The sequence below is a fragment of the Drosophila hydei genome, unplaced genomic scaffold, assembly GCF_003285905.1.
Source record: "Drosophila hydei strain 15085-1641.00,03,60 unplaced genomic scaffold, DhydRS2 tig00008116-arrow-pilon, whole genome shotgun sequence".
Taxonomy (NCBI): Eukaryota; Metazoa; Arthropoda; class Insecta; order Diptera; family Drosophilidae; genus Drosophila; species Drosophila hydei.
In genome coordinates this window covers 74,736-87,422 of record NW_022045829.1, presented here as the reverse complement: position 1 = coordinate 87,422, position 12,687 = coordinate 74,736, and the positions used below count along the sequence as shown (strand labels likewise).

At 39.9% G+C, this 12,687-nt stretch overlaps 1 protein-coding gene across 1 annotated transcript; it reads left to right on the top strand.

Annotated features, from left to right (window-relative positions):
• The first annotated feature begins 6,887 nt into the window (after positions 1-6,887).
• LOC111594176 (leucine-rich repeat-containing protein 15) lies at positions 6,888-11,821 on the top strand. Its single transcript, XM_030224666.1, has 3 exons — positions 6,888-7,912; positions 7,974-8,331; positions 11,720-11,821. Exons 1-2 carry the CDS (start codon positions 6,903-6,905, stop codon positions 8,314-8,316), a joined length of 1,353 nt encoding a protein of 450 aa, XP_030080526.1. The 5' UTR covers positions 6,888-6,902; the 3' UTR covers positions 8,317-8,331; positions 11,720-11,821.
• The last annotated feature ends 866 nt before the right edge of the window (positions 11,822-12,687 follow it).

Sequence of the window (12,687 nt, the reverse complement as noted above, 5' to 3'; positions counted from 1 at the left end):
GCGAATGCAGTGATACAATTGTTTACAATGCAGTTAGACGACATTGCATGTCTGCAGTTGATAGTCGAGACAGTAAATTGTCTGTGGAATTATTCTGACAATAATGAAATAGAGATTTGAAATGGAATTTGCATAATAAGTATTTCGGTATTTCGCTTCGGACAACAAAGTTGCTCGTGCAGTGGCTTTGAAGTTGCCCGCTCGGGCATTCAATTTGCTATATTCACACCTACCCAGAAGGCTTTGTACAGGAGCCCACACACACCAAAGGAAGGCAAGAAACACGATGAGTTCTAAGGAAACAAACTCTGACAAAACGTCACTTACGACTCGTCGGTAGGTGATCCAGAGACGACGACTCAGACGACTTCTTAGTTGTTTCTTTTATTGATCGTTAAACATGATTTAGGCCTGACAATGAGATACTGTTAGTAGCAGCGAGCCATAAACTCTTGCGGTTTTTTTGGTTTCGGTTTTGGTTTCTGCCACTTTGCTTTGCAAGCAAGCAATTTGCAGCTCAAATTAAATAATTTTGTTTAAGTTGTTTTGCCGACAAGAGCCAGAAAGCGGCTACCGTTGGGTTTGCCTCATCTTGTATTGCTTTCAATTATTTTATGATGTATTTAGCACTTTCTGCTAGTCAGATATATGTCTTTACAGGTAGGTTTTAGCTTAGTTTGTTGGCAACAGTTCAACTAATTCCAAATTTCTTTAAGAAATATCATTTCGTATACCGAATTAAGAACTCGCTTATACATTACTCAACTTCAGCTATAGCTGGCTACATTTCTGTTACAAACCACAATTATTTAGCTGTGTTAAATGCGCAATGATTGATTGTTGGCAAAGAGAAGAAAGAAATTAAACTCGCTATCAATGGAAGAAGGCATTGAAAGAGAATAGCTGCAGAACATAAAATAGCCTACGCCCAATCAAGCAAAAGGTTTTTTTTTGAGCCACCATCAAGTGGAAGTCGCTATCGAAGACACAGCTGTCAGAGCGACACATCAAATAAATGACGGGCGCAGTCAAAAATTTTTGTCACGCAGCCGAACAGCCTTGGCAGTGACGACAGATGTAATCAGTTCCGCTTACGCAAGTCAGAAGTCGAAGCTGCTGTTGTCTGGAGGCTGAAAAAGTTGCAACTAGCGGTTGGCAATAGATGGTTTATGCTTAAAATCATATGGGGTCTGAGGCTTAGGATAAGGCTGATGATGATGACTGTCACTGTCGAACCAGGGCGGCAAGTTATTGGGGAGTGTGTCCCGCGTGTGATTGACAAGGATTTATGATTGTTGTGCAAATGTTTTTAGTCAGTTGAAATTTTAATATCGAAAGCCTGTGCGAGTGAACGACCTGTCCATATAGCGTTTCAAAAGACTCGCTCATAATATTCATTCACATGCTGTGCAGATTACATAGTATATATTACACTAAAAGCCCGGTTCAGTCACCTTAACCATTCTGAAAGTGCCCCAACACCTGACGCTGCGTAAACCATATGTGCAAACATTTGCGAACAAATTTTTCTATGCGCATTGCATTTCATCTCTAAGTCGAGATATCGCAGACCCTTTCATGTTGCACCCACAGAGAGTGTCTATACATACATATGTATACATATGTATCTGTGCATGAATATTCATGCCTTGTTTATGCACATTTGCGTGTCAAGTGAATTGGGCCCAACCCCAGCCCCAAGCCCCCTTCTATCGTTCTGTTTCTTTAGCTTTTCTCTGTCTCTCTTTTATTTTGCACTCCTTACTGCTGCTGCTGCCGCTGCTGCTGTCGCCGTATGAGCAATGCTTCCCCTAATTCTGATTCCTCGTCTCCGCCAGGACGCATTCAAGTTGTTTACCTTGGCAAATGTGAACGGTGTGACGGGCGCTGTGTGAAAAATGTCTGTTTATACTCACATTTCATTTGAACGTGAGCTTGTTTGTTTGCCAATTTGAAGTGCCAAAATGACTGGAAGTGGGTATATATGCCTGGCCGGCTCTGGCCTACCACGGCCTGGCCTGGGTTGAGCTGCCATAGATGATGCAGCAGACTTTGATTGCAGTTTATGCTGTGTACGCAAAAAAGAAGTCCTCCACATATTCATGGTGAGCCAGACCCGGAGCAATGATGGCCCTAGATTTGAGTGTTTGGCACAATAAGTATCAAAAAGTATGCAAGCAAATTACACATTTTTTCGATATCGGGCAAAGCATTCCGAAAAGTTGTTTGACATCCAAAATGAGTGCAGTGTTTGACATAATTCATAGAAAGCGAAGCTATGGTAGCTGTCTTATCAGAGATAGTTGTGGATAGTGGAAGAGATTGTTGTCGATGATTTCCTATATCCCAACAGCTGTTGAGGTTATCAATAACCTCTAGATGTTGCATATGTCTATGAATTACCTAGCAAAAGCACTTTAAATTAGCTTATGGTTTACAGAGAATTTATTAAATGTTTCATTCTCAAATATGTTTCCAAGTTGCATAAACTCGAAGTGCATTTTTAAACCAAGCAACCTCTCAAATTACTTTTCTCCAGCTCTTACTTGTGTTTCCTTATAAAAAGATATATGCTTTCTGTGTAACTGACTATAAATTGAACAAATGGGCCTTGATAGTGTCAAAGCAAACAGAACATAAAGCTTTCTACGATGCTGCGGCACATTGTGCGTGGATAATTGAACTGACTAAGCTAAAAGAAATGGCCAGCAAACATCAGTAACAAAAAACAACAGCAGCAACAACAACAACAAGAACAATCAGAACAACTAATTAAATGCCGCAACCCCCCAAAGCCAAAGTTTGTGAACTCGTTTTCATTACGAGTTAATTTGAATGTAAATGAACACAGAGGGCAAAACAGAAAGCACAGAAACAGAGAACATAACTGGGACAGAGTAGATAAAATGTTTTTGGCTAATGTTTCAATTAAGTAGACAGTGAAAAATTTAATTTTCTTTCATTTGGCAAGCTATGTGGAATGATGGAAATTTCGCCGAACAGGGCCCACCCAAGCCGAACCGCCTGCTCTGCCCCCAGCCGCCTCGACAGCCCAATGCGATGACTTAAAAAGTTGGCAATTGAGTTGCTCGACTCTGGCATCGGTTGTCCTGGGCGATGTTCACAAGGAATTTCAATGTTCCACTCATAATTTCCATTAATTACATAAAATTAATGCCGTTGATGTCAGAATTTCAGGCTATATACCCCGCTCAGTAGCGAATTCTATAATTTGCGACGCACTTTAAAAATAGCTGCAAGTCCATGAAAACATTAAACGGCAACGGCAACGGCAACGGCAACGGCAGCAACAATCAGGCATAGACATTGAACAGCAGCAAACTCCTGTGCTAATTTCGGACTTCTGATGACCGGCTAGCTACTGGCTACCAGCTTCAGCTTCAGCTTCAGCTTGAGCTTCTTTTTATTTTAAGGCGATAAGCAGCCAGCCACTGCCTGTTAAAAACGAACGAAAAAAAACTTATCCGCTTTGTAGACACGATCATGATTTAGGTTTTCATACACATACATACACCAGTGCAATTTTTTGCAAATACCACTCAGGGGCATTTTGTGCTGGCCAAGCTGCAGCTTCTGCAAGGAGCCACTATGCAAATTTGCTGTTGAAGGCTGTGCAATATGAATGGCCACGCCCAGTTCTGTGTGCCCAGACAATAGCAACTGTCATGGGAGCATGCAACGTAACCAAGGAGCGCAAAACCTAGTCAGTGTAGCAAAAATATTGATTTACATATATTTCGCTATGATATTTAATTTTCCTAAGGACAGAATTTCAAATTAAAATTACAAAAATGTTAGAATATTATTTAAAAATGGGAGAAGCTGTGGCAAAAAATGTATGATAAATTTATGCTCAATTTGGCTCTTGCACAGACGATCAGACAGATGCTGATCAAGAAAATGTAAACCTTCTGCCTATTACATTATAATTTAATTTTAATCTTAAAGAAAATTCCCATTTTCAATGAGTTCATGGCAAAAGATACCTGAAATTTTCGTCAGCGATTTTATACAATCACTAAGGTATCTGTTTACGCTGCCAAGTTAGAATTTCTTTTACTTGGCCTAGTGCGCGGCAGAAGCTCACAATGATATAATTTTGATTCTTGTCTCTAAGTTGCCCAGGCCAATGAAAACAAGAAAACAGCAACACGTGTCCATTTTAATTAAAATAAATAAATAGGCGGAAACGTAGAAATAAGCCGTAAGGAAAAAACTACCGTGCCACGCACTAAACAATCCAAACACCCAAAATTGAGCGGTGTGGGCGTTGCCCCAGTTCATGTTGCCATTAACGTTACCTATTACCATTTCCATTTCCATTGCCATTTCCATTTTCAGTTTCATTTGTTTTCAAAGGCAAATGTCAAAAATTGTACGTACTATTAAGTTTCATGCGTCTATTTGATTTGCCACCAAGGGGACGCCGTGGCTAAGCGAGAGGGAAACGTTCACGCCCGAGGCAAAGGGTTTGCCAAAGACGCTTTCTCATTGCGTGGGCGCTTCAGGCAACATAATATGTATTGGCTGCCTTCTGTGTCTTGTGCTTGTGCTTGTGCTGGCTGTATATTATTTTTGTTATGAAACGTGCGTATTCGAATTTGAAGCGAATTATTATTTGAGCAACGGAAAAGCCCTTTAGGGCAATTTTAGCGCAACTGGAAAAAGTTTCTCGGAAAACCATTGCACAACAACTTAATTTTTTTTCCTTTTCGTACAGCTACCAATTTGCATGCGGCGTATAATTTACAATAAATAAATCAAATGCAAATCGCATAAATGGAAGACCACCAGACCAACCCCATTCCTTGACTATTCCATTAGACGCCCAGACACATTCGCGACGTTGTGTATGAGTGAGTTATTAGCCGAAGTCGAAGCCGAAGCCAGAGTCCAGGTCTTGCCCTTTTATGAGAGCAGCCCTTTGTCTGGCCAGGATTAAGACCATTTATTTGCTGCTTGTCATGTTGCACGGTAGTCTTACAAAAGTATTTACCATTCTGGCTGCTCTGAATGAAGTCCGTTTACCGTTTAAGTCTAGGCAAAAGCTCTTTGAATAAGGCGATTTAACAACGTGGTCCAAGAAATCAAAATCAATGAAGATTTGTGGCACAATCAACTTGAATAGTGACATGGCTTCTAGTCCCTTTGTCGGGATTCATCGAGTTTTAAGGCCACTGAATCCATGGCTTGACTTAGCTGCTGCAAACTTTAAGCTGCATAAATTTTTAATTTTTTTTTGGCTGAGGTACAAAATGTTAAATTCACTTAAATCAGTGGACTAAATCTATATTGCTAGAAACTTAACGATTAAGCTTAAGTGAAGAGTGAATATATGGTAATTATGTATACTAAATTTATTTATATTTAGGAGGATCACTTAGGCAGCTATTGCAACTGCAATTTTATATATAAAAAAAATTTAACTCAATAATAAAATAGCGTTTAATAATTTATTGTGGCACATATATGTATGGAAGATCGTAAGATGGATGTCCTGCCTTTAAATATAAATGAATATTTTTTTGATTGATTCAATCAAAATGAAGGAAAACGTAGCGAAGATCGTTCGAGTTGGCTCATTCGATGGTACGAGTTTTGGAGTTGAAGTAATCAAGTTTTCTGCATGCCTGTCACGTAATTTATTGATTTAGCTCTTGGGAATACGAAACGGCGATTCGAGGCATCAAAAGCAAATCGTAAAAAATGTTTGCCACCGCGCTGAAGCCTGAAGCCAACAGAGGCGAGGCAGCGGGAACGAGCTGCAGGAAAGTGGCCTGGCGTGAGTCTGGCTGGCTGACTGCCTGGCTGCCTGGCTGGCTGGCTGGCTGATTGGTGCATGTTGATGTGATCATAAGGCTGGCGGCTGCAAATTCAAATGCATTGGCCAGATCTGTGAGTGCAACTGCGTAAAGGTGGGCAGCCATTTACGCATGAACGCCTCGAACGATTCAGCATCGGTGCTTCGTCTTCAACTTCAATTTCAACTTGGACTGGATTGTCTGCCAGCGATTATCGATCAACAGACGCGAATGAAGATAATGGCCGCCTTTTGCCATTTTGCATTTTTGCATTTGTAATGAAACCAAAAACCAGAATGAAATGTAATTTTTGAAACCGAGCAGCCATATCCGCAACCAAGCCCCAGCTCCAGCTCCAACTCCAGAAATACGCAAGGAAAAGAAAACAAAAACTCCGTCTTATGTGAAGCGAACTAAACGGCGCATTGAACTTAAGCGCAGAATCCACATCAATGTGAGAAGATAATAAGCACATTGTCGAGGGGGCCCAATAAAATGATATAATTATGTATTCCCATTTGAATATATTTCAAGTTATTTCAGAAATTGCCGTATCAACATAAATTTAATATTTAAATTTTTTTCTCAACTCAATTTTGTGAATTTAATTTATTGACAAACATTAAAAGTTTTTTAATCAAAGATTTGTTATCAATATTTAATAATTGTATGAAAGTGAACTGAAGTTTATCTTTGATTTAAAACAAGTCTGATCTGAGCTTGGTATTTCTTATAGCCTTCAGTAATGCAGATAAAAGTTGCATAAGGACTTAAGAGCTACGTTCATATTTATAAGTTATAGTCTTTAGAGTGTTAAATACAAATATCTAACTATCTATCTATCATATATATATATATTCAAAATCATTGTATACACTTTAACATAGCGCAGGTAAGAACATATATCTATGTATACCTAGAGAGCTGCTCAGTTTTAGCAGAGGTTGGGTTAAGTTCATAGCACATTTGATTTACTTTGAACTTGTAGCATACCTGTACAGTGCAGGTAAACACGTAATACATACCTAAAATTGAGCTCACTTCAGTTTTCTTTTTGTGTTTTGTAGCTGCCTTCAGTCGATGTCGGAGCGCAATTCGAGAATGTTGATTGCAATTTTGCTGCTGAGTCTTGTCCTCCCCAGCATGCAGGACAATGCAACGATCTCTGAAGAAGTGCCTGCAATTTATACAACCAAAGATGGCTGCGAATCAATATTGAAGGGAAACAACGAGTGCGAGTGCCAGGATCAGCGCATCAAATGTGGAATGGTTACCCTGAGCAGCTCCAAGCAGCTGTACAGTATCAGTTGCAGCATTTTCGATGTACGCGGCTTTGGGTATCTGCCACCGCTCAAGACCGGACGCATTGGTCGGCTAAGTATCGAAAACTGTGCAATACCGAATGGGCAAACCATTCGCAACTTGATTACGAAGTTGGGCATAACCAACTATACCGAACTGGAGCTCTCTAACTATTTTGAGGCTCGCGATGAGCGGGCTGATCCGCTTGAGCAGCACTTCATAAATTATCCAGGGCTCAAAAAAATCTCGTTAATTGGCTTTAAGGCTGAGCTGCCAGCAAATTTCTTTGAGAATGTCACAGAAATAACGGAACTCACTTTAAAGGGTCGCAGTGATTTGCCAGGCACCTTGCTGCAACCTCTAACGCACCTGAAAAGGTTATCAATTGTTGTTAGGAACATGGCCAGCGTGGGCTCAGAGATATTTGCGAAGCAGACGCAGTTACTCCAGCTCTCCTTGGACTGTTCGCTTAAGAACAGCAGTGTGGACATGTCTTTGCTAAGCTCCAAGGAACTGTGGCATATGACAAAACTACGCGGCTTTGAGCTGCACAATTGCGGCGACAATGTGCCTGCTGAGTTATTTTGGAAGTCGGAAAATCTATCCTACATTGGCATACGTAGCAACATCAGTTATCTGGGCAGAGACTTCCTCAAATCTCAGAAGCAACTGCTAATGCTACACTTGGAGCGCAACAACATTGCCCGCCTGCCGGATGAGCTCTTCAGTCACTCGCCGTTGCTACTCGAAATTCACTTGGCGCACAACAATTTGGATCGAATACAGGGGTAAGGCGTAGCTCTCAGACAAACCCTGCTAAATAATCTTAGCTTATTCTCCATTTATCAGCGGCCTTTTCAATAAGCTTAAGAATTTGCTGGTATTGAATCTGGAGCACAATCCAATTACAACTGTTGCGTCCAATGCATTTTCGGCAGTTTCCACTGCACGAATTTATATCGGAGATCTTTTCAAGCAAATCAATAATGCAGATTGGGCGCGTTCTACCAATGCTACGCTCTGTGAGGAGGAGTTTATAAGTGGTGTTTGTCTCTATTGCAAGCGCGATGAGTATCTGGATCACTTTTCTGCCAAGGAAACCTGCAACAAGCCCAACGATCCAGGAAAACTCAGCGAGGTCCTTAATCGAAAAGTATTCGAGCATCGCCTACATCGTCTACACACGCCCTAAACTAATCTAAAAACTGTGAGTATGATAAGCATATATATTATTAAGATCAGTTGGCTTTATAATATACAAACTTGACTAGATAGTCTTAACTGATGATCCTTAACAAACAAACTAAATACTTTTGCCCTTTTTCTATCCTTTTTGCCCATAATAAGGCATTAAAAACAAAAACAAAATTCTTTTTTGTAAAGCTGCGTAGCAAGTTGTGCCTTTAAAGAGTAGGTTAGAGCTACTGCTGCGAGTTCAATGCCATATTTTTATTTGCTTCCGCATACAAAGCTTTTACTTATATAAATCATGAACAAAAACAATTTATCTTCGGTTTGTTGGCAAGGGATGCTCCTGTTGAAATACACGAACTTTGCGTTTGTTCGTCTGTTATTGTTTTATTAATGGAAAGGAATGGAATGGGCGCAACATGTTAAATTTAATATGCCTTACATTTCTTTCTTTTCGAACAAACAGTCTAAGTTTTACTCCCAACTTTCTGCTGAGAATATGGGGTAATTTATGCAAGCTGACCAAGCTGCACTAAGCAACCAATTGAAGAGTTTATACTGAGTTGGACAACTCGACTCAGCTGTGAGTAAATGCTTCGCTGTATTTCCCTGCAAGCACAGCATCAACATCTAAAGAGATGCTCAAATTCAATTGAACTAAAAACGATTAAAATTAGCAAAAATAGTGAATGAGTTTGAGCAAGATAAATAAATATGCATTGCACAATATGTTTAATGTATGTGGGAAGTCAGTGCTTGAGTCACATCTTACTGCGCATTAATGCATGCCATAACTCATCGGGGGCTAACGTGCTCTTTCTGGGATTCCACACTTTCAGTTGTCGTCGCTTGAGTCTAATCTGCGCTTGCTGTTTTAGGTGCCACTAATGAAACGCGGCAAGCTGACATCGCCACCACCATATGCTACAGCAAAAGCATTTAATGCGACTGCTGTTGTTGCTGTTGTTGTTGCACATGCAACGTCCATCGGGATATTCCTCTTTGCGACAAACATAATTTGTTGTGGGACATGTTGGAATGACACTGATAGCAGCTCCATGCGATAGGGTAATGTTGACAGACTACTATTCAGACTATATATAACTATATAACCTATGCAATAATAACTCCACTCTATACAAGAGTCTATTGATGAGCAGCCAGTCATAGCTTCGGCATGCCCGTCTATAGCAACTGTTCACTTAGCTAGCTGGAACAGGTACTGCTGCAATACAGGGTATTTCAAATTCAGGCCGTCTCGATTAGTGCACTTAAATCTTAAATTGCCTTTATTTTGTTTTTATCGGATTTAATTCCAATCCCAGTATTCTAAGCTAACAAACAGACCGTACAAATGTCAGACGACTCGTGCTTGTTCTGAAACGTAGCTATGTACCAGTATCCCAGTATCTGGCGGACTTATTTCAAAGCAGTGCCCGGTGAATGAGCAGCGAGGCTTTATAAGCTCAGCTGCGCTGCGCTGGGCTGCGTTTATCGCTTTGTAGAGGGTAGACGACAACAGCAGCAGCCAGGAACAAACAAAACCAAAAAACACAAACGCCGTATGTGAAATTTATGGCCATCAACGTTCATTTTGAAGCGGGCCAACTACGACTGTTGGCCCAACCGAGCGGAGCGCGAACGGAGCGGCAGCAGGAGCGGGAGCGGGAGCGGAGTGTGAATGAGGACGAGGATTCTGTCGACGATTCTCGTGTTGGCTGTCTCTACTCGTATAGCTAGCCAGTGGCTGGCATAGCATTTGTAATGCCTAAATGCTTTGGCGAATTGATTTTTGGTGTAAACGATGTGCAATTTTAATGGATTGTGCTGCCAGATAAGAAACTCATGCAAAAGCCTGCCTGTGTCTGTCTGTCTCTGCCTTCTACTTTGGCTTGAACTGGCCGCTACCAGTCGGCCACTTCGTATTTCATGCTGTTTAATTGAATTTGTTTTGATTAGTTGTAGCTCTGCGTGGTTCAGATGGATGAGTAGCATTCTGCAAATAAGAACTAAAGGTGTTCGGCATGCAAATTGACACCGAAAAAATTTTAAAGTCCGCTTGTTGATAAATGCAATCCTTTGGCTCCATTGCCGGTCTGAACAATTTTTATTTAAAATATATATACATATATCTATATGTAACGTCATGATGTTAACCTTTTCGCCTTGAGGCTGCTTGCCCACAAATTGACATTGTTCATATTCACAATATGGCGAGAAAAAAATACAAACCAGAAACCTGACAAAAAAATGTCAATTTAAATATTTTCAAATATTTTAACAAGGCATGCGAGGAAGCCGTGCTAATTTATCAAAAAAACCCAACCCGACCCAACCCAAGTGTGCGAAATACAAATTTTTTACATTTTTACGCTAGCGGCAAAAAATATTTATAAAAGGTGCAAAACTTTTTTAATTAATTAAGCGTCCTTATGAGCTGCAATTTGTACAGCATGAAAACAAAATTGAGGAATATTTCGAGCATACCAAACGGCATAGCAATTATCCTCTGACTAGGATTAGCTAGTTCTTTGTCTGCTAGCCCAAAAAAAAGAAAAACAAAAGTCAAGTGCGGCAGTCAATTGGACAGCAAAACAACAATGAAATTGCAATGTCCTGCAGTCCGGCTGAAATGAATGGTAGGCTTAAGAACTCGACAGCCAATATGCAGTCAAGTTGCAGCAGTTAACTTGTTGATTTTGATGAAACTAGTCAACAGCCAAAATGTTTTCCAAGGGATTAAACAGTATATATTACCTTTGGTTTACAAAAATATGTTTTCATTCGTCCGTCTTCATGTTTTAGTGCAATTCAAGTCGGCATCTAGAAGTATATTCTAAACTGCAAACTGGTTAACTGGTGTAACCTAGAATTGTGTGCGTCCCAGAGAGAGAGCCTTGCAATTTCAATTGTTTGTCCGTAAAAGTCAATTTGTGAGCTGACGCAGAGGCTGTGTGCATTTCAATTAGAATAAGATTGACAGCTAAGTGCGGGGCTGGTCAAGTGCAGAACAATGAACGTCGCCTGGACTTCAACGGCAGCTCCACTGACACTGTGCGATAAGGTTAAGCGCCCACCCAAGACAAATGCACTTGGCTTGTGGTTTTTCGAATTTAATTGAATTTAATTGATATGTTTTGTGTGAGGGGTAAGCCCAATCCTTAGGATTGCATAGGCTGCGTTCGAACGTTCGTTATGGTATTTAAATTTTGAATGCACACTTGAAATGCATGAAAAATTTAAACGCAAACTAAAAACTTGGTTTTGGCTTGTTGAACAAGGCCAAATACTAAATAATGTGAATGAACATTTACTAAGGTCAGATTAATAATAACTTAAGTTTGTTTAAATAAACATATGCTTACGTCTACAAACTAAATATAATTTGATCTTATTTCTTGCAGTTTCCAACGAGAGAGACAATAACTCAAAATATATGGACCGAATAATAATTAGATATTATATTAAGTTTATTGTTAATGACAACTTGAATTTACTTTTATACAAGTGTATTTGCACTAACTAAAACATCATTCAATAAAAACTATATACATACAAATATTACAACAAAACATTTATTATTGTAGCGAAGAGCAAGGAATGTGGAATATTTTATATCAACATATTTCAAATGAGAATCAAAATGAACCTAAATATATGAAAGCTTATTTAAAGCTGTTAATATCTTATGAATACTGACTCAGTGATATAAACTCACATCACAAGCATGAAATGACTAATAGTAAACAAAACATAATTGCAAGTGCGAGTCAATCGAATTCCAAGCATACTGAAATGGGTAACATATGTTAGGAAAGGTGTAGGCGCAATCCATTTAGAGGCATATACACAATGACTCCAGTCCATAGACTACTATAAATCAACACAGACCGTTTCCTATGACAGTATGAAACTAATATTTGCCAATATGCCAAAACAAAACAACTAACATAAAATCACAATGAAATAAAACAAAGCAGAGCAAGGCAGGCTAGCTTTCAAAGAGGCAAGCAGAACCATTTCTCACATCACTTACACATTTTGGGGATGGACACTCGTTGGGGCAATGCTGAAAGCTTTTTCGTAGTCACCATTATACCTTTGTCTTCTTCTGTGCTTGGCTGTGCTGTGCTGTGCTTTGCTGTGTTTACATGCTGATTTTTTGGCACGCGATATCCTTTTGGTTGCTCCGCTGTTTGCCATCAAAATGGTCCTGCTTCTATTTTTTATTGTTTGTTGGGTTGTTTGCTTCACGTAGCCGAAGAATTCCCTGACACCTTTGTTTGCACTCCGGCAGCAATGTGGCAGGCTTTTAAAGGTTTCTCTGCGAGTATGCTTCGAATATGTGGCCATTGCATTGTTCACTAAACAA